General features: G+C 50.3%; 1 protein-coding gene across 1 annotated transcript; it reads left to right on the top strand.

Annotated features, from left to right (window-relative positions):
• Window positions 1-27: 27 nt before the first annotated feature.
• On the top strand, window positions 28-9,114 carry CCDC42 (coiled-coil domain containing 42). Its single transcript, XM_038535529.1, has 7 exons — window positions 28-226; window positions 487-592; window positions 844-948; window positions 2,497-2,694; window positions 5,089-5,310; window positions 5,433-5,591; window positions 8,838-9,114. Exons 1-7 carry the CDS (start codon window positions 144-146, stop codon window positions 8,913-8,915), a joined length of 951 nt encoding a protein of 316 aa, XP_038391457.1. The 5' UTR covers window positions 28-143; the 3' UTR covers window positions 8,916-9,114.
• Window positions 9,115-27,949: the final 18,835 nt, after the last annotated feature.

Genomic DNA, 27,949 nt, shown 5'->3' with positions numbered 1-27,949 from the left:
CTTTCCCGAGGCCCTCAGACCCCCCATCCTCCGTGGGACCCTGCGAAGCAGGAGGAAGGGAGAAGCGAGAGCCCAGCCACACCCCTGGGCCACCGTGTGACTGCGGGGACCCGGCGCTGGGGCGCCACTAGGCCAGCAGCACCATGAGCCTGGGCATCATGGAGGAGGAGGACCTCGCTGAGTACTTTCGGCTGCAGTATGGGGAGCGCCTGTTACAACTGCTGCAGTGAGTGTCTGGGGGCTGGGGCCTCCCACAGCCCGCTCCCAGCCTGTCCCCTCTGCCCCCCATAACAACACACCCCAAAGCACCTGCCTCCTCACCCCCGCACCAATCCACCACCGCCACCCTCACCCCCAGCCCTGGGGTGCTCCCAGGATGCCAACCCAGCCCTCCCCATGCCACCGCCCTCCCTCACGTGGGGGATGGGGCCCCTTGCCTCCTCTCCCCGGGGTGCTCAGAACCCACCTGCTCTCTCACCTGGGCAGGAAGTTCCCCAACATTGATGAGCAGTTGGAGTCCCCGTCCATCCGGCTCCTGGAGAAGAAGAAGGAGGCCAAGATCATGCACCGAGCCATGGAGCAGAAGAAGGAGGTGGGGACTCAGGAGTGCAGTGCGGGAAGGGCCCTCCTGGAGCCCCCCAGTTCGTGGGTGGCAGTGGCTGGAGTGGGGGGATCCTGGGTGAAGCTTCTGTGTTCTCTCTGGGGAGAGAAAAAGGATCTGAGCCTGGGAGGCAGCAGGGTCCTGGGATGCCCTGCTCTGAAGCCTGGGTGAGGTGGAAAGTGGGTGGCCTGGGGGCAGAGGTGCAGGGGGGCCCCTGACCTCTCCGCTCCCCCTGCCCCAAGACGTTTCAGCGCAGGATGGAAACGCTGAACCTGCGCTGGGAGGAGCTGGGCATCAAGGAGGCTCAGCTGAAGGCCCACATCCAGAAGTTTGAGCAGTTCATCCAGGTATGAGGGCCCCCCACCCTGCAGACAGCCCCTCCTCTCTCCTCCCCCCTCCTCTCTCTCTCCCCTTTCTCTTTCCATCCACCTGTCTCCTTCCGCTCCCCTTCTCCCTCCCCCTCCTTCCTACCCCCTCCTCCTTGCTTTTCCTGACTCCTTACCCTGAGTTAGCATCTCTTCACTGTTCAGCAAGGCCTGGGGCTTCTCCTCTTAAGTCCCCGCTCATCACTGTTTGCCATTTCCTGTCTCCCTGTCACTTTGAGCCCTTCTAGACTGCGCTTCCCCATCTCCTTGCCTGTACCTGGCACGTACAGTGTCTCTGGGGACTGAAGGCGTGGGTGGAGGATGACAAGTGAATGCACCTGCCACTGTCAAGGCTCGGCAGGCGGGGGTACAAAGATGAATCAGACAGGGTTTCAGTCCCGGGCACCCCCACCCCCACCCCTCTGCCCTTGCACTGAGGGTCCAGGCAGGGGTTGGTGGAAGGACCAGGCACCAGAGTCCAGCCAGAGACAACTCTCCATCAGGTCTTAGCAGAGCCATTTGACCATCCAGATTTCTCTAGACTGGCTCCCGCTGGCCCTGATAGAGCCTGAAGGGCCTGGCCCAGCTCCGGGGGGTCCCTGGCCTCTGCCTCGGGGCAGGGAGCGTGCTCTTAACAGTGCCTGTCTTGGTCTGCACCTACTCCAGGTGGGAGAGGAAGCTGATGGGCCTAGTACGCCTAGCACGTTCTCCAGGGGTCCCAGCCTTCGGAGAAAAGTAGTGGAGCATGTGCAGAGCGGCAGGAGATGGGGGGGGGTGAGAGCTTCTCCAACAGCTGCCAGAGGCCCAGCAGCCTGGAAATCCTGGAAAACTGGTCCAAATACGGAACCCCCAGGAGTCTCTCTTTGCTTTCAGCAGGCCTTGGGGTAGGGATGGGTGCCAGCAATTGCATTTCACAAAAACTCCCCAGGGGGTTGTGACACATAACTGGACTTGAAAGCCACTGGTTTAGGGGATCTTTGGCCCTCTCCTGGGCTCCTGGGGCACAGAGCAAATCCTCCCTGTGCCTTCTCCACCTCCCTCCAAGGGTCCTCTATCCGTGTGGCATCACTAGAGCCCTTGAAGAGGAAGAGGCGCCACACGGGTGCACGGTGAGGGGTGCACATGCCCCCTGACCATGCAGGGAGGACTTTGCAGAATGAAGGAGAACGAGGTGTCAGTCTGGTTGCCGGAGCTGAGCCTGGTGTCTTTCTTTGAAGACATCAGTCACCTGTACCACCTGCTGCAGCCTCAGCCTGATGCCAGTCTGAGCCATGGGAACGGGTTCTCCGGAGCGGCCCTTGCCCTGCAGGGCTGCCTCCTGTCCCCCCTCCCTGTGGCTGGAGCACTGTTGCCCCAGCTCTTGAAAGAGAGGGGCTCGAGCCTCTCACTTCTGCAGTTGGAGAAATTTCGGTCCCATGTACCAAATCGGGAGAAAATTCAGGCCTCCTGGCCCAGCGATCCCTGCCTTCCCAGGCAGACAGAGGGGAGGACAGGGCCAGCGTCCCACCAGTGCCACCTCTTCCGCCCCAGGAGAACGACCAGAAACGGATCCGTGCCCTGAAGAAAGCCAACAAGGAGCGGGAGCTGAAGAGGCAGCGGGTGCGCGAGCTGGCCAAGGCCAAGCAGGAGATGGCGGCCCTGAGGCTGGAGCACCAGAAGCTGAGCATCAAGCTGCAGGACTACTCCATTTTCAACAAGTACCTGGAGAAGGTGGTGGAGAACTCAGAGGTGAGCAGTCCCTGACTGTGCACTTTTCTCCCTGGGCAATTCTTGGGGCCTCCCCCGGATGCCTCTCACGCCCCGGTGTGACCACAGCAGGCAGGGACCCCTACCAGGGGGAGCCAGGTGCGAGGTGTTGATCAGGTGCCAGGGGTGGGAGGATGGACAGCTTTCTGAAGTTCCAGCAGTTTCCATATGGAACTAATGTGTGTTCTAACGTATATGGGGCCCAAATCTGTGTTAGTTCGTCTGTGCTAAGATACTACCTGTTGCACCCACATGGTCCACTCATAATGGGGCAGGGCAAGCCAGGGAGACCACGTATCAAAGCAGCAAGTAAATGATAAGACAGGACTCAGATTCAGACCTGCGATAAGGTGCGTCTCATGACCGTGGAGCTTGGCCTGAGTCTGGCTCTGAGCTTCATGCCCCTTCCGCCCGCGGTCTGGAGTCCCCAGCTCAGTTCATCAGCTTCCTGGCCGCCGAGGCCAGTCCTGCCCCTGGAGTGGCCTTCCCACCCACAGCCAGGCCCCGAACCCGGGCCTCATCCTAGCTGCCTCCCCCTCCTCCCTCCCTGCAGCCATCAATCAGCAGATCTGGTCTATTCTGCCTCCTAAGTATTTCTGGAATTCAGCCCCTGCCTTTTCCTCATCCAGACCCCCGATGTACCTCATCCGGAGTTCAATGCTGCCTTATTCCTGGCCACCAGCCTGTCCCACGGTCGACAGCCAGTGTGATCCCTCACCCCTCTTCCTCTCTCTTTCCTTTTTTTTTTTTTTAAGATTATTTATTGATTTATTCATGAGAGACACAGAGAGAGAGGCAGAGACACAGGCAGAGGGAGACTCAGGCTCCCTGCGGAGACTCGATCCCAGGACCTCAGGGATCACACCCTGAGCCAAAGGCAGATGCTCAACCGCTGAGCCACTCAGGCACCCCTGCTTCCTAAAATCCTTTAACAGAGGACTCTACACTCCTCCTCAGGGGTGACTGGGCATTTTTTTCTACTTCCTCCAGGTGGATCTGTCTCTCCCCATCTTGAATGCAGGCTATTCATATTAAGCTCTCCTGGGCATCTTGAATTCACCACACGCACCATCATCTGTAGACGGGCTGCTCCCTCTACCTGTCCTCACCTTCCCCCACCTGTGTTTGGCTGGCCAGCTTCGGTTCATACCTCTGGTCTCATTTCAGCATCCTTTCCCTCCTGCCGGGAAACCTTTCCCGGCTGTTCCCACCTCCTCCGTGGGTGGCCCTTCCCCACAGGGGCATATCCATGGAAAGGCCAGGAGGGTGGTCCGGAACGCCAGTCTATCACTGGGAATGGCAGGAGATGCAGGGAGCACTCAGGGACTGTCCCCTGGGTTGCTGGAAGGCACACTTTGATCAACCCCTGGGGAGGTGAGTTGGCGTCCTGGAACTGGCGCTCACACCACCCTCTACAGAGGGAGGGTGCCCGGCCTGCGAGGTCAGGTCAGAGTGTCGTGGCTCCGGACCTGGCAGGCCACCTGCCCTGCCGGTACCATCTACAGCCCCCACCAGAGGGGGACCTCAGCAAACGTGAACAAATACCAGAAAGCCTTATGCTGAAGATGTCACCAGGGTCTCGGACCAGCCCCACCCCATCATAGATAGGGCTTATCAGTCTGTGTTATAACTCTTTCCCTGTCTGTCCTCCCTCCACACCACCCCAAGGGCAGCGTCTGGCTTTCTTATCTCCTGCTCTGTCCCTAGCACTGAGCTTATGGTGTGGCCTATAAGCGGTTCTCTGTACATTCTTGTTGGATGTAATTATTTCCTTAGGAGATGTCTCATGCAGCTCCTCAACCCCCAAACTCCAAACCCCAGCCAGCAGTCCTCTAGAATCACCTGGGGTGAGGGGGGCCTTTAAAAAGTTTTTTTTTAATTTCTTTATGCATGCACGAAAGACAGAGAGAGAGAGGCAGAGGGAGAAGTAGGCTCCCTGCAGGAAGCCCAATGGGGTGCTTGATCCCAGGACCCCGGGATCACGACCTGAGCCACACAGGTGCCCCAAGGGGATCTTTTTGGAAAATTCAGGCGCCAGGGACCACCTCCAACCTCTTTATTAAAATATATCTCTTGGAGGTAGAGCCAGACTTGTGTCCTTTTTAAAGCTCCCAGGTGACCCCAACATGCCCACCGAGGACCCCAGCTCCAGCTGTACCTGCCCGGAACACACATCCCATGGCCATACTAACCCAGGAGGGTGAACAGGTGGACACCAGTGTCCTTCGACTTTGGAGTAGGGTCTCCAAGCTAGGCTAGGCAGAGGCATCTCAGCAGGGAGTCGCAGGGGGCGGTCCTTCATCAGCCCCAGGGGGTGGGGGTGGGCGGAGTGGGGGGCAGCAGTGCAGTGAGCAGAGCTCCCCCTCCCCTCTGCAGTTCGAGGAGATCCACGAGGTGATTTCACGCTACAAGACGCTGGTAAGCATGCACCAGGACCTCATGCAGTCGGCGCAGGAGGGCCAGGAGAAGATCGAGCGGGCCAAGGCGAGGCTGGCGCGCTACATGGAGGAGAAAGATGACGAGATCCTGCAGCACAACAACGAACTGGCGCGTCTACAGATGCGCTTCGACCGAGCCCGCAGCGATGTCATCATCTGGGTGAGGGCAGGGGCCCAGGGGGGCTGGGGGCTTCAGGGCGGGGCGGGGGGGCGGACAAGGATGGCACGCATGCACACACACCCATGTCCCCTGCTCACGTCCTGGCCCCACCCGCTCCGCAGGAATCTCGCTGGGCACACATCCAGAACACTGCAGCCAAGAAGACCCTCTTGCTTGGCACCATTAAGATGGCCACACTGAACCTTTTCCAGATCGTGAGCAAGCAGCTGAAGGAGACCACCACTGTGTCCCTGGAGGACACGCACAAACAGCTGGACATGGTAAGAGGGGGCGCAGCGCCCCCCCCCAGGTCTACTGAGCCACAGTTGGCCATCGGCCCAGCTGGGAAGAATGAACCCCCCAGAGTTCAATTAAATTCTTTAACAAGGATCGGAGTCACCTCGGGGCTGGAAAGTGTTGTCGAGCCCCACCTCCAGAGTGTCTGACTTAGTAGGTCTGAGATGAGAACCCACAAATTCCCATTTTTCAACAAGTTCCCAGGTGATGGTGCTGGTCTGGGTTCTGCCCTTGGAGAACCACCACGTGAGCGCTAAGACCCTCTTGACTGCACTCAACACGGGCAGTAGCAGGGACCCATTGTTAAATCCAGTCCTTGTGCCAAACAGCCCTACTGACTTCTGGAGAGAGGCTGAAGGCTCGTGTCTGAGGCCCACTCTGTGGGAAAAGAGAAAAATGGGGAGTGAGGTGGGAGGGGAAATCAGCAACTTTAGTAGTAACTGAAAGGAAATAACCAAAATAACCCTTCTCACCGTATGATTCAAAGCTGTTTGATGCTATACACATGCGCGACCCCAAACCATCTTGCTTCTGACCACAGGTGCACATATCCCACAGTTTGGGCAACTCTGTACAGGCAGATGCATTAGCCATGCTTCTCGTGACATGTGGAAAACCATGACTAATTCTTCATTCCTTTGGCAAAAGCCCGGGGCTCTGCTGTGAAATAACAGAATGTGAGCTCCAGAAGGCTGAGATTTGTCATTGTCTTGTTTCTAACTGTGTCTCCGTGTCTAGAACAGTGCTTGGGACACAGTAGGTGCTCACTAAGCAGCGAATGAATATGAAACACAAGCCAATAAAAGCCATGGACGACGGGAAGGTACTTCACCTGTTTGACAACAAGAAAGTAAAACATGGGGACACCTGGGTGGCTCAGACAGTTAAGCGTCGAATACTTGATTTCAGATGGGGTTGTGATCACAGGGTCATGAGGTCCAGCCCCGTGTTGGGCTCTGCGCTCAGCGTGGGGTATGCTTGAGATTCTCTCTCTCCCTCTCCCTCTGCCTCTCCCCCCGCTTGCACACTTGTGCTCTCTCCCTCTCTCAAATAAATAAATAAATCTTTCTTAAAAATAAAAATAAAAAAGCAAAGCTCACGAAATGTAAAGGATATTACCCACTGAGCAGCCCAGAAGAGGGATTTCCCCAAACCAGACAATCAGCCTGCAGCTCCAAGTATGTAGAGCAGAACTATTGACAGTGGAAGGCGATTAATAAGAAACTTGTTCCACAAGTTGAGCAATCCTCAAACTTTTTGCTATCAGGAGGCCTGTACACTCTTAAAATTTACTGAAGAGCAGACACCCACCCCCACCAAGAGCTTTTGTTTGTATGACTTATGCTGTTGATATTTACCATGTTAGAAACTCCAACAGAAAAATTAAAGATAATCCATTTTTCAACGACGACAGGAAGCATGCTTGATGAAAAACTACATTTTCAAAAAATTACTTTGTGGGACAAGGGGCACTTTTGCAAATCCACTTAATGGCTGGCTTCGTGGACAACAGGTGGGTTCTCCCATCTGCTTCTGCATGCATCCTGGTGGTGACTGAGCCATGTCATGGAAACACCCCACTCTGGTAAAGGCCACTCTACACTCATGAGAGAACAAGAGAGAAAAAGACAAATAATGTATTTGTATTATCAGAAAAGGATTGCCCCTGCAGACCCCTGTCTCCAGTATTGGGGTCTCAGGGACTCGTGGATCCTCGCCTTGAACTATTGTGACACAGGATGGGGCAGGAGGTGGCCACCTCCAGCTCCCTGACCCGCCCAAGCATTCCCTGCCCACAGCCTGGCTCCCAGTCCATCCCCTGCAGATTTTGAGCTAACTCCCTCTCAACCTCCATCTGTAGCTACAAGAACACTTCCTGTTGCTCAAGTTATTTTTTTTTTAATTTTTATTTATTTATGATAGTCACAGAGAGAGAGAGAGGCAGAGACACAGACAGAGGGAGAAGCAGGCTCCATGCACCGGGAGCCCGACGTGGGATTCGATCCCGGGTCTCCAGGATCGCGCCCTGGGCCAAAGGCAGGCGCCAAACTGCTGCGCCACCCAGGGATCCCTGCTCAAGTTATTTTTAAAATATCCCACCCCATCGCCGTAGGATGGGAGCCTATCGACAGACGTACGCATGATCAACTAGGCTGAAAAAATGAAAAACCAAGGACCTGGGAAAACCGGAGTTGCAACCTCATGTCAAGGCCCAAGTGAAAAATACAGACTGTGGATTCTTGGATCGTAAAGGACAGTAGCTCCACAGAGTCAGTAGCTAGTTGTGCATCGTCTGGTAACAAGAAGGAAAAGCAACACGTGGTTCCTGTACTGACATGAGAAAATGTAGATGTGCTCAGAGCAAATGTCTCCCAGTGCTTCAGTCTGGTTGAAATCTCCCAAGGAGGCTGCGGAGACTCCCAGTGCAGGATGTGCCCAACAACATCCCTAAGATACATCCAAGCACGGGTTCTGGAAGGCAGCCACTTCCCTAGAGTGAGGAGCATGGTGCCTCAGTACAAGTTAGGAAACACGGTTCTGCCAAAGGCCTGAGAATATTTGAATTCCACGTCCTGTGTCACGGAAGGCCAGGCATTAGCCCTGAACGCAGCCCAGCCCAAGCTGTCCGGAGCAGCACTTTCCAAACTGTGCTTGGCAAATCCTAGGACCCCCAAAGGTGGGTACATCTCCTGTGGTGGAATCGAAGGAGTCCATGGGCTGATACGTTTACAAAACTCTCAGCGAAGCAAAGTCAGGTGGTCTTCACACACAGGACTTTGCTGTCTTTGCTATGGTTCTGCCCTGAGTTTCCAAGCAGGTAATGTTTCTGAAGCTAACTTGACCACAGAACCCTTTGCGTGGGTGTCTGGGAACTTTTTTTTTTTTTTGAGATTTTATTTATTTATTAATGAGAGACACAGAGAGAGGGGCAGAGACACAGGAGGAGGGAGAAGCAGGCTCCATGCCGGGAGCCCGACGTGGGACTCGATCCCGAGACTCCAGGATAGTGCCCTGGGCCAAAGGCAGACGCTAAACCGCTGAGCCACCCAGGGATCCCCCTGTGACTGCCTTCTTGAGGCCACTTTCCCTTATTTGATGATTATTCTGGTTGAAGCATCAGGCTTAGCAGACTGGAAGGCACACAGGGAAGGCCGGGACATGGTCTGTTTGGGGATGGATGACGTGGCCTGTTGCCCGGCGGGCTAACTCTGGTCCCCTTGCCTTGTTAGATCCAGCAATTTATCCAGGATCTGTCAGACATCTGGGCAGAGGTGAGAAAGAAGGAACAGCAGCAAATCCGGGTTTAAGGCTGCAGTTCTAGAATGTTCTGAGACAGCAACTCAGAGAGACTAAGTTCCTGGTGAGCTTGTGGTCCCATCAGCGCAGCCCAGCCTTCTGGGACCCCCCTTGTCGTTCTGCTAGCGAACACCCTGTGCTATGTCCCCCATCAGGCCTCCAACCATCCCCATCCCTGAGCATTAAATTCTGTAAGATGATTGTTTCTAAGTTCTGTCTCTTTTTGGTTTATTCACGGGGAAGACAATCCACCGAGGGGAGAAAACCACGCCCTCTTGAAGCTGGCCACTGAGGTAGTCTGAGGACTAGAAAAACAAACTTCAGGCCTGGCATCTCCTAGGCCTTGGGCTTGCACACAGACATAGACCAGCAGCAGGATGAGTACATAGGACCCTTCTTTCCTCTATCACTCAAAAACAAAACAAAAAAAATTTTTTTTTTGCTCCCTCAACCAGTCTGCTTCTCGGAAGGTGGGAGCATTGTTCCTTCTCCACCAAAGCAGATAGCGGAGCAGATCCAGAGGGTCTGCGGGATCCCCGCTGAGAGCACTGGGGGCAGCAGGTAGCCCTCATTTTTATACACCTGGAGACACCACCTTACAGGAGCACAGCAACTTATGAGCTTATTAGAAATGCAAATGTTCAGGCCCCGGCCCAGACCAGAGAGTCAAACTCAGAGGGTGGGACCCAGTCACCTGGGCTCACTCTTTTCTTTTCTTCTTTCTTCCTTCTTTTTCCTTTCCTTTCCTTCCCTTCCCTTCCCTTCCTTTCCCTCTTCCTTCCCTCTTCCTTCCCTTCCTTTCTTTTCTTTCTTTCTTGATTTTTATTTTATTCATGAGAGACACAGAGAGAGGCAGAGACACAGGCAGAGGGAGAAGCAGGCTCCCTGCGGGGAACCCTATGTGGGACTCCATCCCAGGACCCTGGGATCACACCCTGAGCTGAAGGCAGACGCTCATCCAATGAGCCACCCAGGTGCCCCCACCTGGGCTTTTTAATAAGCCCTCCAGGTGATTCACCTGGCCCAGGGCTTGAGTGGCAGAAGCTGGATGCCCCTTCTCTGCAGGAGGGTGTAGCAGTCCTGGCCTCCGTGACTGAGTGCAAGCTGGTGTGCGCTTCATGCCAGGTCCCCCAAACCTCCCACAGAGCCTCTCCAGGACCCCCATGCCCCCTTTCTGGAAACACCCAGGAAGAGAAACTCGGAGAACTACAGAGCAGCCTGGCCGAGCTGCCTTGGCCCCAAGCATCCACACTGTGTCTCCTCTGTCACAGGTGAGGGCCAGGGCGGTGGTATTCCTGGCCAAAGGGACTTCTCTCTGGAAGGGGCAAGAGGCAGAGGCCCTCTCGAAAACCCGGGATGGCGAGTTCTGGGGCTGGTACTCGGAGGGGAATGGGTAGAGATTCCCGCCAGAAGGAGAATGGGCATCAGGGCCCTCCAGAAACGGGTTTGCGGGTGAAGGGTGTGCCTCTAAAATAGCTTCCTCTCACCTGTGAGCCTCCTGGGCTATGTCCTGGGAGGTGGGAGAGGGTCCAGGGCACACCATTCCCCCAACCCCACCCCCAGACACAAATCCCCCCTGGTTTCTGCTGTGTCCTAGAGGTGGGGGGGTCGAGATGTCTAGACTGCCAGGACTGAACCCACTTCCTGGGAGGCCTAGGGTCCCCTCAGCCCTGCCCCAGGTCCTTTCCCTCCTTCTCCTTCCCCATCCCCCCTCCTTCCCATCTTCCCTCCTCCTTCTCTCTCCCCCTCCTCCTCTATCCTCCTCCATCCTCTCCTTCCTCCCTCTTTCTTTTCCCTCCCCCTTCCCTCCCTCTTCTGCCTCCTTGCCCCCATCCCTGCCCCTCTATCCCCCTTACCCCTCCTCCTTCTCCCTCCTTCCCTTCCTCCTCCTCCCTCCCCTCCCTCCTCTCCCTCCTGCTCCTCATCCTTGGAGTATCAGGTTTCCTGCTTCACTGAAATGGGGGGAACTGTAAAGAGTCACACTTCGAATCCCTGCGATCACACCCAGGCTTATCTTACCCCACACGTGTTCACACACATGTGTGTATATGTCACTCTGATACTACCGTACTTTTTCAGGTTTCAAAAAGGGGCCCAGTCCCAGCTGGGGAGGAGAAATTCTGTGGGTCTAGGCAGATTTCTTGATTACAGGCAAAGCCACAAATCCACAAACTCCTTCCCAAGCCCACAGACGAGGGCAGAGCACATGCAGAAAGCCCAGAGATCCTCCTGAACTTCCCACTGAGGAGTGGCAGGGGGCAGCGGCCATGGACAGACCCTTGCTCCTGCCCCCAGGCACTTCAGCCCTGGGCCCTGGACCCACAGAAAGAAGCTCATGCCTGCCTGTTCAGGACAGACTTGGGCTCCCAGACACATGAGGTCACCTTCCAAGAAAAAGATGGAGTGGAGGGCCTGATGAGAGCATCCCCAGCAAGAATAGACACCATCTCGTTAAAGCAGAAAGAACTGATTAGTTCCAGAAATGAGTGGTTCTCATCAGCAAAGGCAGGAAGTTAGGGCTCTGGGTGTTTTATGGGTAAAGGGAGGCAAGAGGAGGGGAGACCTCTGCAGGCTCCCTCTCTGTGCTGGAACATACCATTCCTTGCTGAACCTGCTCACTCTTCCAGATGGAAAGGAGGGGAGGAGGTAGGATGGAGGAGGGTGGCCTCTGTGGGAAGGAGCCCAGCCCAAATGCACCCAGGCAGATGACTCCTCCTGTCTGCCACGTGGAAGGCCACGCCATACACACACCCCGAAGGCCAGAGGTGAAAGCTTTTTGGAGCCATCTCTGTCTCTCCCCAGCTGCTGGAGAGTCCATGCATCTATGGGATTAGCTTTTGGCCTTTGGGATCAGATCCGCCCTCACACAGACTCTACTTACCCTCTATGCCCCTTCCCAGACTCCAGGCTGGGGTTCCCACATCTTTTGTGCAAACTGGAGGTGCTCTGAAACCTTCTGGGTTTCTCTTCCCTTCTCCCACACAGAGGGCCACGGCACTGGCTGAGTGGAGGCCTCACCTCAGGAAATTCACCCTCAAAGGCCTGACGTTTCCCTTTCCCAGTGCTTTCCACCTCTGGAACTTTTAATGTTTTGACATTGAGGCAGCTCCCAGTGTAGACCAGGAGTGATTAGAGGGCAAGTAGCCATTTTAGGAATTTCATGAGGACATGAGTTGGATTTAGAAACATCCAACAGAGTGAAGCTAACTGTGTGGAGATGCAAATTAATTGTATTACTTTTCCTGTGTGTGTAATTTGTCCACAGACCTAGAGCCTTAAACCAACACCCACTAATTACCCCACAGCGACAGGCCAAAAGTTTGCAGATGCAGCCGGGCTCTCTGCCCAGGACCCTAAGGACCAACATCATGGTGTTGGTTGGGTCAGGCCCTTACCTGGAGAGTCTAGGGAACAACCCACTTCAAGTCTCTTCAGGTTATTGGCAGAATCCAATGCCTTGCAACCGTGGATCTGAGGTCCCCGTGTCCTTGCTGGTTGCCAGCTCTCTGACAAGAGACCATCCACATTCCTTGTCATATGCCATGTCCTCCATCTTCAAAGCACGACAGTGGACTCATGCTTTAGACCCTCCTGACTTCCTCTTCCAAACCCAACCGTAGAAAACTCTCTGCTTTTAAAGGGCTTATGATATTTGGTTAAACCCATCCAGATGATCTCCCTTTTGTCATAGAACGTAGGAGTCACACCAGGGAGTGAAGGTCATGGGTGCCATCTTAAAACTTAGCATTTCACACTGATCAAGACATCAAAACACCTTGAGAAAGGAGGGGGGTGTTGTAATGCGGGGAGTCACAGGCCAAGACGAGGTATGGAGAGAAGGAAACCCTTCAGATGTGCACCTAACCCAACATTTATGTTGGGGCTTACTGCCTACTATGGGGTCAATAAATGGACATGAGTCAGTTCGGGAATCTCCTAATATTTCATGAAGTTTTTATATACATGCATGTACAGATTTTTCATGAGTGAGGGATTGGGGGCAGAGGTGAGAGAAAGTCTACATCTTTCAGTAGATTTTTCCAAGAATCTTGACATAACAAAATTAGGAGGTACTGCTTTTTTTTTTTTTTAAGATTTTATTTATTCATGAGAGACAGAGAGAGGCAGAGACACAGGGAGAGGGAGAAGCAGGTTCCCTGTGGGGCCCTGATGTGGGACTCGATCCCAGGACCCTGGGATCATGCCTGAGCTGAAGGCAGGTGCTCAACCACTGAGCCACCCAGGCGTCCCAGGAAGTACTGCTTTTTAAAAAATGAACAGCTTTATTGAGAATTCATATACCCTATAACTCCTTCATTTAAAGTATACATTTCGATGATTTTTAGTATGTCAACAGACGTGTGTGACCATTTCAGACATTTCCATCCCTCCTCCCCAAAAAACCCATCACACCTGTTGGCAGTCCTTCCAATTTTCTCCCAAACCTCTAGTGCTGGGCGACTAATAATCTACTTTCTATTTCTCTGGATTTACCTATTCTGAGCACTTCATATAAGTGGAACACACTAGATTGTCTCTTGTCTTTGGCTTCATTTACTTAGTACGATGTGTTCAAAGTTCATCCGTGCTATAGAGTGAATCAATGCATCATTCCTTTTTAAGGTTGAATAATATTCCATTACATAGATACACCACATTTTACCAACCCAGTCATCAGTTGATGGACATTTGAGTTGTTTCCCCCTTTGAGCTACTGTGTGTGAGCGATGCTGCTATGAACATTCTCATACAAGGTTCTCTGTAGACATAGGTTTTTATCTCTCTTGGGTTATATTCCCAGGAATGCAATTGCTGGTTCATATGGCAACTCTGTTTACCCTTTTTTAGGAAGTGCTAAACCGTTTGAAATGACTTCATTTTGAGATAACCTAGGGGCACTTTCATTTCAAGGATTAATGGCAAGTTGGCAAAAAGGACAGCCAGCTGGCAAGGAAGAGTCAGAAGAAAAACCAGGATTTAATGAGACAGTGACCCAGGGCACAATAGGAGATTGATGACTGTAACACCCAATTACGGGCTGTCCAGTCTCCAAGGAAGGGGGCTGGACCATGAGGTAGGGGCCGGGCAGCCCCCCAGCCCTACCTATAATTCCCTTCGCAGCCCCCACATGCACCACCCATCTTCTCCACCCTCCATCTCACACTTGGGCTTCAGAACCCCCATGCCAATCGACAAAGAGTGATGTCATTGAGTGCCTCCTATTTGCCAAGCGCAGATAGAAAGGAAGGCGACAGATTAGCAAACCATTGGTGTGCATTCTGCCTCTTGGGGTTTATGGTCTCTTGGGAGAGACATTGAAGCAGTGGTTATAAATACTTAAATAACTAAATAACGATCAGTGCTCAGCTGTCAAGAGGTACTGGGTTCTGAACTCACATAAGGGGGTAAAGAACCAACCAAGGAACCTTCCCTTCCAAGGAAGCTGTGTAATGTTGAGGAAGAGATGTAGAGATGACTATGACGGTTTTTAGCCAGATGATGGTGGGAAGCAGGTGGGAGTTGAGTAAGGCTGTCCTAACACAAAATGGGAACACCCTGGGTCTGAAAGGGATGGCTCGGAAGGCTGGTGTCACTGGACCAGGGAGAGGCAGGGTGGAAAACAGGCAGGGCTGAATCACGCTGAGGCTGTTGGGGAGGTCTTTCCAAGGATCTTGTTCTTTATTCCAGCCTGAAGAGCATGTAGAGGGTTTTATTAAATAAAAAAATTAAACACAAGAGGCCAAAGGTTGAGCTCAGAGTAGAAGTTTGTTTTTTGTTTGATAGTGAGAGGCTTAGAAATACATTTGGGGTGGGAGGGTAGGCCTGGGGGCTCAGTCCGGTGAGCATCTGACTTCAGCTCAGGTCATGATCCCGGGGTCCTGGGATTGAGCCCGGAGTTGGGCTCCCTGCTTGGAGGGAAGCCTGCTTCTCCCTCTCTCCCCTCCATACCCCCGCTCGTCTTTGCACTCTTTCTTTCTCTCTCTCTCTCAAATAAATAAATGGAAAGAAAGAAGCCAACCTACCCACCCAGTGTGGCACAGAACCGAGGATCCAGAGAATGAGGTTTGAGGGACAAGAAAAGGAGTTGATCTTTAAACCTGCAAAAGCAAAGCCCGCAGACCTCTGTCCTATGCTAGAAAGGCAAGTCTGACCAAATCTGAGCTTCATCAGGTGGGCGCAGGGTCTCAGCCCCACCAGGTGGAGCACCTTCCCCGGGGGGCTGCCCCCTGTTGGATGCCAGGCAAGGTGTCTGGCTCAGCATGACGGCTCACACTCGTCTTAGCAGGTGCCAGACCTGCACTGCTGGCCACGGTCTACACGGCGTGTCCATTTTAAGCCAGGGAGGAGCGTGGTCCGACGTGCCCTCAGAAAAGATGGCTCTGCCTCCTGTGAGTGTAGAATAGACTGGATAAAGCACAAAGGAGGGTGGCCAGAGGGGCTGCAGGGAGACCATCCTGCTAACCGATCTTTTTTTTTGTTTTTAACTTAAATGAGAAAAAAATTATGACTGCTGTTTAAATACGAAATGCATGCCCCTTAAAAATTGCATTGAGCTCATCCGTGGAAAGAACCAGAGTGACGTAAAACCCAGTTCAAAGGAGAATTTAAAGAACAGACACATATAGAGACGGTCTGGAGAGCCGAAGTTACTTTGCTTATAGACGCAAAAAAAATGGTCGAATTGTCGGTGCCACAGGACAGAAGCCAATTGCATCTTCCATGTGCCAAGTTCACTCGAATTTCTATGCCCAGGAATCATCATCTGCGTCGCCTCTGTAAGGGAACTTCCGTCTCTACGGGGTTGCAGAATAGAGTCCTGATTCTCCCTGCTTGAAAGCTGGTCACAAATGTCGCCTACAGTCTGGGGCTGCTGCAATGGTCTTGGCAGACCTGGACTCGTGCGGAGGATCTACGGGAAGTAGACCCCAGTGGGGTGTTGCAGTGGGACTGGGGTGAGCAGAGTGTCCACACATCCCCGCCCCCACCCCACCCCCGCCGCCCGCTCTCCATGGCAGATTCTGAGACACCTCAGGAGGCCTGGAGCTCTTCAGAATCCAGGGTAACACTTTCGGCCTCGATGCTTCCTAAGCTCCTGGCTGCTTAGCGCTGTGTGCTTCCTGGGCTTCCTACTTTTCCTAAATCTTAATGCTCAAGTATTTTTATATATAATTGTATGTATGTATGTATGTAATGTGTATATATATGTATATATATATTCACTATTTAAGTGCCATCTCCTGCTTGCAATTTGACATGGTACAACATTAAAGATGAACCATGCAATTTCAAGTTTAGTTTTTTAGCAATCTCAAAACCCAATGTGGGGCTCGAACTCATGATCCCAAGGTCAAGCGTCCCATGCTCTTCAGACAGGGCCAGCCAGGTGCGCCATGACCTGTGCAGTTTTGAAGAGGCAACCTAGCCTAATGTTTTTGGTTTTTTTTAGAATTTGATTGACAGACATGACTTTTTTAAAAATTGTATTTATGTATTCATGAGAGACACAGAGAGAGAGAAAGAGAGAGAGAGGCAGAATCAGGCAGAGGGAGAAGCAGGCTCCATGCAGGGAGCCTGATGTGGGACTCGATCCAGGGACTCCAGGATCATGCCCTGAGCCAAAGGCAGATGCCCAACCACTCAGCCACCCAGGCGTCCTGCCTAATGGGTTTTTTTTTTAAGATTTTATTTATTTGTTCATGAAAGACACACACACAGAGAGGCAGAGACACAGGCAGAGGGAGAAGCAGGCTCCCTGCAGGGAACCCGATGTGGGGACTCAATCCCAGGACCCTGGGGTCACGACCTGAGCTGAAGGCAGACACTCAACCACTGAGCCACCCCAGCGTCCCGAGCCTAATGGTTTTAAACACAGACTCCTGGCTTAGACTCTGAATTCCATGACCTCAGGCATGCTCCCTAATCTCTGTGTGCCTCTGTGTCCTCCTCTGTGACACAGAGACCGTGGCGAGCAGCTCACAGGGTTGCTTTAAGGATTAAAGCATCAGTTAGTCCCAGACCTGGGACATGGGAAGTGTGGGGTATTTTCTGTCGTCGTGATTCCAGCCACTGAAGGAATTCACGAGCCATCGTTTTCGGTTTCATTCTGCTCTTGGGGGGCTGGAGGTTGGGTTCATGACCAGTCTCCATCGACACTGGGGCTCTTGTCTCGTGAGCGAGGCTCAGGAGTGATCACACACAGGAAGACTCAATCATGGTAACAAACAGCAAGCAAGAGAACCTTCAGCATCATCCTCATCACGTACCTCTTGACACCCCCAAGCGTGAGTGCGAGGCGCCAGAGAGGGGATGCTGGGACGATGGGCGCCTACCTCACTGTGTTGCCCCAACCATCCCAAGGGGGAAGGAATCACTGAAAATATCAAAGTGTCCTCTTCCTTCTCGGAACACAGCAGGTGTGATGAAGACAGAGGGTAAGGGTTGTGTGTAGGGCAAGTTTTTGCCCATTCTTCTGTCCTTCCCCCCACTGTTTCCTGAGTGTGCCCTCCAGGGTCCCATCAAGCTCCTGGAGGGAGAGCCTGAGGACTGCTTAGCAGAAAGTCTACACAGTACCCCTCCTCATGGGAAGTACAAGCAGAGCTTAAAATACGAATACTAATAATTATTACCATCACAGATTTTTTTTAAGATTTTATTTATTTATTCCTGAGAGACACAGAGAGAGGCAGGGACACAGGCAGAGGGAGAAGCAGGCTTCCCGCTGGGAGCCCGATGTGGGACTTGATCCTAGGATCCCGGGATCACACCCTGAGCTGAAGGCAGATGCTCAACCGCTGAGCCACCCAGGCATCCCCCCAGTCAACATCTTGACTGCACTTCCTGAGAGACCTGGGGCCAGAATCATCCAATTCAGCTGCTCCAGATTCCAGATCCTCAGAATTCATGTGAGGTGATAATATTATTGGGGGGAGGGGCGGTTGGGGGGATTTTTTTGTTTTGTTTTTTTGCAACCTCACTTTCTCAGACAGCTCTGTCTTGGCTGACAGCCTAATCTAAAGCAGCCACCCTATGACTCTCTAGGATATAAGTCCATCATATTTTTTATACCACCTATTACTATTTAATTTCCTTATTCATTGTTTAGCTGGCTCCACTATAATTTAAGCTCCTTGAGAACAGGAATAGTTTTCATCTAATTCAGAGATGTGTACTCACTGTCTGGAGCCCTTCCTGGTACATAGTAAGTGCTCATTAAGTGTTTATAGAGTGAGGGGTGCCCGGGTGGCTCAGATGGGTAAGCATCTGCCTTTGGCTCAGGTCAGGATCTCTGGGTCCTGGGTTTGAGCTCCACATCGGGCTCCCTGCTCAGCAGGACATCTGTTTCTCCCTCTCCCTCTGCTTCTCCCCCTTCTGTGTTTTCTCTCTCTCTCTCTAATGAATTTTTTTTAACTTTCAAAAAAAGTGTTTGTGGGATGAATAAAATGAATGAAGTATATATTCTTTCATGAAAGGGGCTGTGTTGATCTTTGGATCTCCACAATTCTGAATGCAATAGCTTGGCTGTGATCGCAGCTCACTTACCATTCCAGGACAAAAATACTTGTTGTAAGACAATAAAGAGGTGAAAAAAAACGAATCATGGGAATCCCAGAATCCCTTATAAAACATGTGCGATCTTACTGTTTTATGCTCCTGAATTTGAGACCATTTAGTACTCCGGAGTAGACAACTATTGCAAGTAACGAAGTCTGTTGTGTTTTCTTTTTTTCTTCCTAATAATTTGAAAATAAGTTGCGGACATCAAGACCCTTCAGGTCTAAATACTTCATATTTTTTTTCTAAGAACAAAAACACTGAATAATTTTATTTCACCCATGAATTCAATTGCACCCATGAATTAAATGTGTCAATATGGATTAAATAATATCTAATATACAGTTTATAAATTTTCTCCAGTTGTCCCCCAAAATATCCCAATGGTTCCCCGCTTCATTTAGAGTAAAAGACAAAGTCCTCACAGAGGAGGCCATGAGGCCCTCCATGGTCAGCTCCCACCCCCACCCCAACACCTCTCTGACCTCATCTCTTACCCTCCCCCTGTTCACTCCTCTCCAGCCCCACCTCCACCTTCCTCCACTACTCAATGCACATTCTCACCTCACAGCCGATGTTGTTGCAGGTCCCTGTGTGCTGTGTGCAATTCCTTCTCACTTCTTTAAAGTCTTGGCTCAAATGGCTCAGATATCTCCTCCTTTTTAGGGTCTACCATGGTTACTACCCATTCTCTAATTTCAATCCTGTAGATTTTTCTCCATAAAATATCCTCTTGGAACATACTGCAGGATTGGCTTGTTGATTCTGAGTGGCGTTGTGTCTCCTCTACTAGAACATGAGCCCCATGGCAGCAAGGGTTGTCATCCATGATCACCTCCACATTCCACTGTCCACACGCCTGGTGCAAACATCAGTGGACATTTGTAGGATCAGTGAGTGAGCAAATGAAGGAAGAGCCCAGGGGAATGCCTCCCACAGTTGCTGACAAAGGGGATGATGGGTGGTGGCAAAGGGGATGATGGGTACTGTGATGATAATGAGCTAAACACCAAACTGGGGAGCTTGGCCACATTTCGGGGAGACCCAGACATGATGAGAGTGAGTCTTGCTAGCCAGAGAGGGATTGAGGGACCATGGTGTGTGCTGGACATCTTACCCCAACCACCACGATGTTCTGTCTCCCATCCTGTATTTTAGAACATCTCTCTTACCTCTCAACATTTTTAGACTCTCCTTTAAGAAAGAGTTAATGACACTAATAATCGCGGCATGTTGTATTAAGTGCTCCCCATGTAGCAGTCATGATGCCAAACCCTTTAAACCCAGTGTCTCGAAGGTAATCTTCTCAATAATCCTACAAGGCGGGTTTTACCGTAAATCTCATTTTCTGGACAAAGATGATTCAGAGGTTTTACTGACTTTTAAAATTCATATTTAACATGCTGACCTTATAATTCAAAATATCTAGTTCTTCCTTAAGCTTCAGCTTACAACTCTGATTCTATTTATGTCCAACATATTTTAACTATCACTTCTGAAAGGAGTTCGAATGTGTGATCTGGTGACAAAGTTAAATTCCTTTAAGCATTTTAAATTGCGAGTAAACATTTATTATGTTCAGTTTCCTCTTCTGTACTTCCATGGTCTGACAAGACAAACACAATCTTTCCAAGCATTTAAATTTAAATCATTCATCCAAAAAATTAAACCTAAAAATGTGGTGAAATTTGAGTTCTCATAAATATTCCAGCATTAAATGTAAGTTTAAGAAATTTTGTGTTTAAAATCGTAAATCTGAATCAAAGACATACTAATTTTCTATTGGAATTCCAAGATCTTTTTTCAACTTTATTTATTTATAAGTAATTTCTACGCCCAAAGTGGGGTTCAGGGACACCTCGGTGGATCAGCAGTTGAGCGTGCCTTTGGCTCAGGTCGTGATCCCAGGATCCTGGGATCGAGTCCCACATCGCGCTCCCCACAGGGAGCTTTCTTCTCCCTCTGCCTGTATCTCTGCCTCTCTCTCTCTGTGTCTCATGAATACATAAATAAAATAAAAATAAAGCAAAAAACAAAATGGGGTTCAAACTGATGACCCTGAGTCACATGCTCTTCAGACAAAGCCAGCCAATGCCCTGGAATTCCAAGATTTTTACTCTAAACAGGCCAAATCCTATTGAGCAACAAATACATAAATACCAAATGTGCACAGATTCTTTTACATAAAAATATCACTGCCATGATTTGGATTCCCTTAAACTATCTACACTTAATTTCAAATCTTTAAAGATGTTGCTCATCAAGGAAACTCTAATATTCATTTCACACCATTTTGGGTGTTGCCTTCTTGACTTTTCTGAGATTATGGAACATCTATGCCCTGTCTCACTGCTGTGTCAGTAACCCCACAATTCAAAGGAGGTGCCCAGGGCCTAGGGTGCCTACATCTGAGTTACATGTTACAGCCCGACCCAGGAAACACTACCGCTCAATTGGATTTTGCATCTCTTTGGCTCTTAAGATGAGTCAAGTCATTTCTATCTTTGAACCAGATGGATTCCCACATTCTTTCATACTCTGACAGCCTCTTTGGACCAGGCAAGTCTTAAGAGATGTTAAACTGATGTCTGATTGGGCCCCTGGATGGATCAGCGGTTGAGCGTATACCTTTGGCTCAGGTGGTGATCCCAAAGTCCTGGGATTGAGTCCCATATTGGGCTCCCCACAGGGAACCTGCTTCTCCCTCTCCCTGTGTCTCTGCCTCTCTGTGTGTGAGTCTCATGAATAAATAAATAAAATGCCTTTTTAAAAAAACACCTGACATCTGATTGAATCATGACTTAGGAATCAATTGTTTTTCATCTAGTGGTGGAACTTCAGACATCCGTCAACAATAGGAAGGGACCTGGGGGGTCACCGGTTCCTTCCCAGGTCTGTGACATCACACCCCATCCTTACATGGCCTGGGAGGTCAGCCAGCTCTTAGGGCAGGAAATAGGGAGGCTTCCTTCAAAGTCCTTTGTTGGCTTCTCTCCTGCCCTAAAGGATAAAGGTCACACAGATGGGACCAGAAGACACAGAAGCAGCAGGATTGCAGCTAGGTAGGCTCCTCCAGAGGAAGCACAGAGGTGCCCAAGTACATCTTTATTGATCTCCTTTTGAACACCAATAAGCCTGGTTAGGCTGAAGGGCAGCTGGCTTTGGTCCCATTTTTCATTCATTTGACCAATATTTATTGCACTTGTGTTATGAGCCTGGTCTTGCCTTCAAGGAGCTCATGGTCTTCAGAGGTCTTCAGAGGTCTTCATGGGGCTGAATGTGATCTACATCCCAGAAAGGGCATTGATAAAGGCAGTGGGCATGGGTGACCTCCCTCTGGTGGAAGGAGATGAGAGAAGGGACATGAAAGAGGAGACATTTGATATCAGCTGTGTTTACTGGGCACCTACTATATGCCAGGGTGGTTGGGGGATGAACAAGAAAGATCTAAGCAAGATACTTGCAGGTTGCGGGGAGCTAGTGCTTACTGAGTGTTCACGATGTGCTGACATCATTCTAGTGCTTTACCCAGACCCACCCATTTAATCCTCTGTGAGGCAGAAAACCATCAAAATCTCCATTTCACAGATGAGGAGACTGTTCTTACCCTGCCTATGGCTGCACAGTCCTCCACCCCAAAATGTAATGGCTTAAGACACCAATCGTTTTATTGTTGCACGATATGGTGGGTCAAGAATCCAGGCAGAGCTCAGTAAGGACAACTCACCTCTGCCCCACAGGGTTAGCCCGGCTGAGGCTGAGGCTGAGGCTGAGGCTGAGGCTGAGGCTGGAGGACCAGGGTGGCTTTGTCACACGGCTGGGACCCAAGGGTGGCCGTGAGCTGAGGGCACTACAGCTGTCCTTCACGTGACCTCTGTCTTCGGTTGGAGAGCCCGGAATTCTTTACACAGCGGCCAGCTGGCCTCCCAGAACATAGACACAAAATCCGCCCGTGACACAGCATCACGTCCACCACATCCAACTGGTCAGTGGCTATCACAGAGCCTGCCCGGATTCAAGGGGTGGAGGGAGGTCAGCAAGCGAGGAGTGGCAAAGTCACGCTGCGAAGGACATGCGGGATGGCAGGAATTTCTCTGGTTGTCTTTGGAAGTGGTCTTCCCCAGACATGCGGTTTAAATAACTTTGCTCAAGGTCATATTACTAATAGGCTGGGGGTGGTCAGCAGGGGACAGGTAAGACCTGCACAAATGTGGAGAAGGACATGTCGGGTACAGCTGAAGCATGTGAGGGCCCAGGGACAGGAGTCCTGGAGTGTAAGACCAGGATGATCTGGTGCCCTGGGCTAGGCTAGGTGGACTCTGGGCAGTGTGAAGCTACGAAAAGGTCTGGAGCAGAAGAGTGACCCATCTGGGACCGTGCTTTTGGGACACTGGGAGATTGGCAGCCTAGTAAACATGGATACTCTGCGGGAGTCATGCTACTCGACCTGGGTAGCAGAGGCAGGAGGGGACGGAGAGGGTGGTACGAATGCAGTAAACATCACCGGCTGGACCTGACACAACCTGGCAGCTTGGTATTTTACAGGTGAGGGAGTCGTGGCTCTGGGAAGTCAACACTCCAGGATCTCTTACCAAAGCAACTGCCAAAAGCTGAGGGTAAGAGGCCGGTGGGTGAAAGTGTAAGTGGAAAGTGGCGCCCCAGAGTCCAGGTCTTTGGACCCTTCGTCCATTCAGGCACACTGGGGGTGTTCGTGGTGGGGAGCAGGAGAGTTGGGGCTCTGTTGACTTCTCTGGGGGGCACGTTGCCATCAGCCTGGTATGGGTGTCAGTCTAGTGCAGTCATGCGCTGCACAATGAGGGCATGACCCGCTTGAACAAACAGAAAGAGCCCACCCGGTGGGTGACAGGCACTCTTCCCTCAGCAGGGAAAATGTACCCCGGCAAATCTCAGGTTGGTGACATGAGGCTTAGCATGAGCGACTCCATTTGGAGCTTGTTGTCTTGTTTTTAAGCCGCCTGGGCCAGGATGAGGGCTGGGTGCAGACAGGGACATGGAGGCTTCCATTTTGCTGCCTCCACAAATAACCCGGAGTTGCTTTGAGGGTCTTTCTGACTGATAAATGTTTTTTTAAAGCAGCAGGGAAGACAGAAAGGGGGAATGAGATATGCAGCTCTTTCAAAGCTCTTACTTTGAAAAGAACACTGAGTTTAAAAAAAAAAAAAAAAAAAAAAAAGCAAAAACAGGAAAGAGCCTGGTTGATCTCATTCTTAGCATCTCTGGCTGAAAGGGGGCTCCCCGCCCCCTCCGTACTAGTTGCTCCCTGGGATCTGTATCTTCTATTCTTCTGACACACTTCGTGCAGGGAGAGCTCATTTTGGCTCCCTCCAAAATTGGACTCTAAATTTAGAACTGGCCTCAAAACTTTTGATCTTTGAGCTCTACTTGTCTGGCTTGGCCTAGCCTGCCGCAGCCACCTCTTATCACCATTCATGTCCGTCCTATTTGGTTCTCCCAGTTGTCTTAGAAACAGGAATTATGATGGGTGGTGGCCAAGAAACATCAGCCAGAGCCCACCAGCCTACCCGGGTAGGACCTGGTCCCCATTCTTCTTGTAAATAACGTTTTCTCCGAGCAGAAAATGTTTCACCCTCACTGTTTCAGAGCTGGGCCCCTTGGGTACATTCCAAATTCCTCTGGTCTCTCTCCCATCTGTGGCAAGTTCCTTGCCTGTCTTCTCATCTCTGCAATCACCAGAAAGGGGAGGAAGCCGTCCTTGGTTTGTGCCTCAGCCAGCTGCTTGCCATCTGGACTCAGACCTATTAACCCCCGACCTTTAGCCATAACCCTTCCTGTCACCTCCTTCCACATGGCCATGTGAAGAGAAGGAGCCAAGAGCCAAGGGACCCCCTAGTCCCCACCCAGTGGCCCTTCACTTGGCCAGTTCTAACCAAGGAGACACCATCTTCCTTAGAGCTCAGCACCGTCCATGTAATGTGCAGCTGGCAACTGGTTCTGGGTTCCAGGCTCTGCCCCCCACCTCCATGTGTTTGGGGGCAAGTCACTTGATTTTGTAGCTGAGTCTGTTTTGCCTTGTTTAAAATGCAGAGGGGAATGAGTGGGCCTCAACCCTCATGGTGCACCCCACTTAACACAATCCATGCCTCCATGAACATGATCATTTTTACTTGAGAAATGGTCCTTTTAGCATTAAAGAGAGGAGCGTCACAGTGTCATCCACACAACCCTGAGAGCAATGGTCGTTGATTCCATAGGAGGCCAAGCCCATCCAGTTCTCATCTGCAATCGTTCTGAAGGTCCACAGCATTCCAAAGATAAAAAAGCTAAACCCTCTAGAGCAGTGCTTCCCGAATTGCCCTCCACGGAACACGAGGATCACATCCGCACTTGGCCTTCGTCAACCTGTTGTCCAATAAGTTTGGGGGAAAGCTGGATTTCTTTACTGCAGGATTGCTCAGAACCTTTAAAAGACTGATGTGCCCTGACTAGAGAGCCACAGACGTTCTGCTTACCCTTCACATACCACCATTTGTTTCTGCCATTTTGCTATTTCCATTTTACAGATGAGAAAATGAGGCTCAGGGAGTTTAAGTGACTTGCCCAGAGTCCCGCAGCTTGGAAGCTAAGGCATTGGGATCTGAATCTAGAACCCACATTCCTACCATGCAGTGACATTTTCATCCCATGTTAGTAAGTTCCAGAAAGAAGTTACTGACTCTGAGAGGCCACCTTTGTCCCAGCTGACACATCTCAGAGAAAAACAGAACAAAGGGCAGGTTTGGGAGGAAGGAGACAGAATAGTAAGGGGACATGTTATGTGTACATAAGGGCCTGTAGCTATTTCACAGACATCTATGCTACTCCGCACAACTGGAACCAGTCTCTGGATCCAGTCAGGTGGAGGTCCCCTTTACAAGGAAGATACACAAAGACTCATGTGGAGTTTCCAAGATGTTCATTCTAGAAATATCCATTGTGCACACAGATTTGTACTCCACAAGTGCCCTCCCCTCCATGGGCCCCAGGTGGCCAGTCTGTTCCTAGGGAATTCTGAGAGACTGGATTATTCATCCCTCGTTCATGCTTTCATTTCCCTACCAGGCATTTATTGAAGACAGTGCCCTGCATGGGAGACAGTGGCAGACTGATCTATTGCCCTGACTTTCAAGGAGAGACAAACCTTAAACACAAATAATGCTCATGAGTGGTTTAGTTACAACCAAAAGAAGTTCTCTGAAGGGAAAAAACATGATCCTAGCCAAACTATGAAAGGAGCCCAGATGTCCATCAACAGATGAATGGATAAAGAAAATGTTATATATATATAATGGAATATTACTCGGCCACCAAAAAAATGAAATCTTAACATTTGCAATGATGTGGATAGAACTAGAGGGTATTATGCTGAGCAAAATAAATCAATCAGAGAAAGATAATTATCATATGATTTCATTCATATGTGGAATTTAAAAAACCAAACAGAAGGTCATAGGGGAAGGAATAGAAAAATTTAAAAAGATAAAATCAGAGAAGGAGTCAAACCATAAGACACTCTTAACCATAGGAAACAAACTGAGTGTTGCTGGAGGGAAGGGGGTTGGGGTTGGAGTAACTGGGAGATGGGCATTAGGAAGGGCACATGATGTAATGAGCCATGGGTGTTCTGATGAATCACTACCTCCGAAACTAATAATACATTGTATGTTAATTAATTGATTTTAAACAAAGTTAAATTAAAAAAAAAAAGGAACGTGATCTAGTCTAGGGAAGTGTGTGGCCACGGAGGGTGACTAGTCACCTGTCCCTTCAAGAGGCCATCTTGCAAAGAACGTAGTTGGCTGAGAGCCCCCAACTGCCACACCTTCAGATCAGCCCCAGTATTCACACCTTGGCTCCTCCCTCCCCAGGTAGCTCCTAGCCAATGACAGAGCACAGTGGGGACACTGCGGCGGGGCCATCTGGCCCGCTGGGATACTCTTGAGGCTGCAGTATGGCCGGAAGGTCATCCTTCCCTCTCTCCTTTCACAGGCTCCCCACCCTCACCCTGCGTGTCACATCGTGTGGGCATCTACTGCTTGCTGAAAAACATAATTCAACCAGGTACATTTGAAAGATGTTATTGGCTTTAGTCAAGAATTCATGAATCATACAGCATCCCATTGAGCAGATAGAAAGGAGCTCCGAGTTGCTGCACAAAAAGAAAGACTTTTATACACAGAGAAGAGCAGAAGAAATGAAATTCTACTGGCAAAAAAGCGAGTTGGTTATTGCAAGGTCATTTTCCTTTAACGGGTGGCTGGGATCTACTAGGCAGATGACCCAACTGGTGCCGATCAGGTGATTCTTGACTGACTGACTGGTCTGAGATTCCATTTCTGGAAGAATAAAGACTGTAATCAAGTTAAATTTTGATTTGGCGACATGGAACTTAGCATAAGCGACTCCATTTGGAGTCTGTTATCTTGTTTTTAAGACAAGGAAAATTAGAAGATTGGGACTCGTGGGTGGCCCAGTGGTTGAACATCTGCCTTTGGCTCAGGGTGTGATCCCAGGGTCCTGGGATCGAGTCCCACATCAGGCTCCCCGCAGGGAGCCTGCTTCTCTCTCTACCTATGTCTCTGCCTCTCTCTGTTTGTCTCTCATGAATAAATAAATAAAATCTAAAAAAAAATATCTGGAACTAAATGATAAATGAATATATAATCCATCAAAATTTGTAGTATAGGGCAGCCTGGGTGGCTCAGCGGTTTAGCGCCACCTTCAGCCCAGGGCGTGATCCTGGAGACCTGGGATAGAGTCCCACATCGGGCTCCCTACATGGAGCCTGCTTCTCTCTCTGCCTGTGTCTCTGTCTCTGTCTCTGTCTCTGTCTCTGTCTCTCTCTCTCTCTCTCTGTGTCTCGCATGACTGAATAAATAAAATCTTTTTAAAAATGTGTAGTATACAGCTCAAGGAGTGCTTAAGGGAGAACATTTAGCTTTATTAGAAAAGATGAAAGATATAAAATCAATGGTCTGAGATTCTACTTCAAGCTAGAGGAAGAAGAGCAAAGTCAACCCACAATAAGTAGAAGGAAGGAAGGATATAATGATAAGAGCAAATATTTGTGACACAGAAAACAGTAAATAGAGAAGTAACAAAGTCAAAAGCTGAGTCGTTGAAAATATAAAGAAAATTGCTAAATTCCTAACTGGATTGGGTAAAGGAGAGAGAGAGAGAATAAATGATGAATATAAGAAATAGAAGATACCACCACAGAGCCTATAATAAAAAATAAGACAACAGAATGATAAGAAAGCATTGTGGGCAACTTCATGCCAATAAATTTGACAACACAGATGAGTGGACAAATTGCTTAACCATTTACAGCTTACCAAATTGATCCAAGAAGAAATTGAAAATCCAGGGGCACCTGGGTGTCTCAGTGGTTGAGGGTTTGCCTTTGGCTCAGGTCATGATCCCAGGATCCAGGGATCAAGTCCCACATCGGGCTCCCCGCAGGGAGCCTGCTTCT

This window comes from Canis lupus, chromosome 5 (genome assembly GCF_011100685.1).
Source record: "Canis lupus familiaris isolate Mischka breed German Shepherd chromosome 5, alternate assembly UU_Cfam_GSD_1.0, whole genome shotgun sequence".
NCBI classification, from domain to species: domain Eukaryota; kingdom Metazoa; phylum Chordata; class Mammalia; order Carnivora; family Canidae; genus Canis; species Canis lupus.
This window is presented reverse-complemented; position numbering and strand designations above follow the sequence as displayed.

What these genes read in the sequence shown, in the direction of transcription:
- CCDC42 (XM_038535529.1), top strand. Translation starts at nt 144, where the DNA reads ATGAGCCTGGGCATCATGGAGGAGGAGGACCTCGCTGAGTACTTTCGG. An exon ending in CCATGGAGCAGAAGAAGGAG is followed by an intron (nt 593 to 843) that starts GTGGGGACTCAG and finishes CCCTGCCCCAAG; the next exon opens with ACGTTTCAGCGCAGGATGGA. An exon ending in GCAGCGATGTCATCATCTGG is followed by an intron (nt 5,311 to 5,432) that starts GTGAGGGCAGGG and finishes CCCGCTCCGCAG; the next exon opens with GAATCTCGCTGGGCACACAT.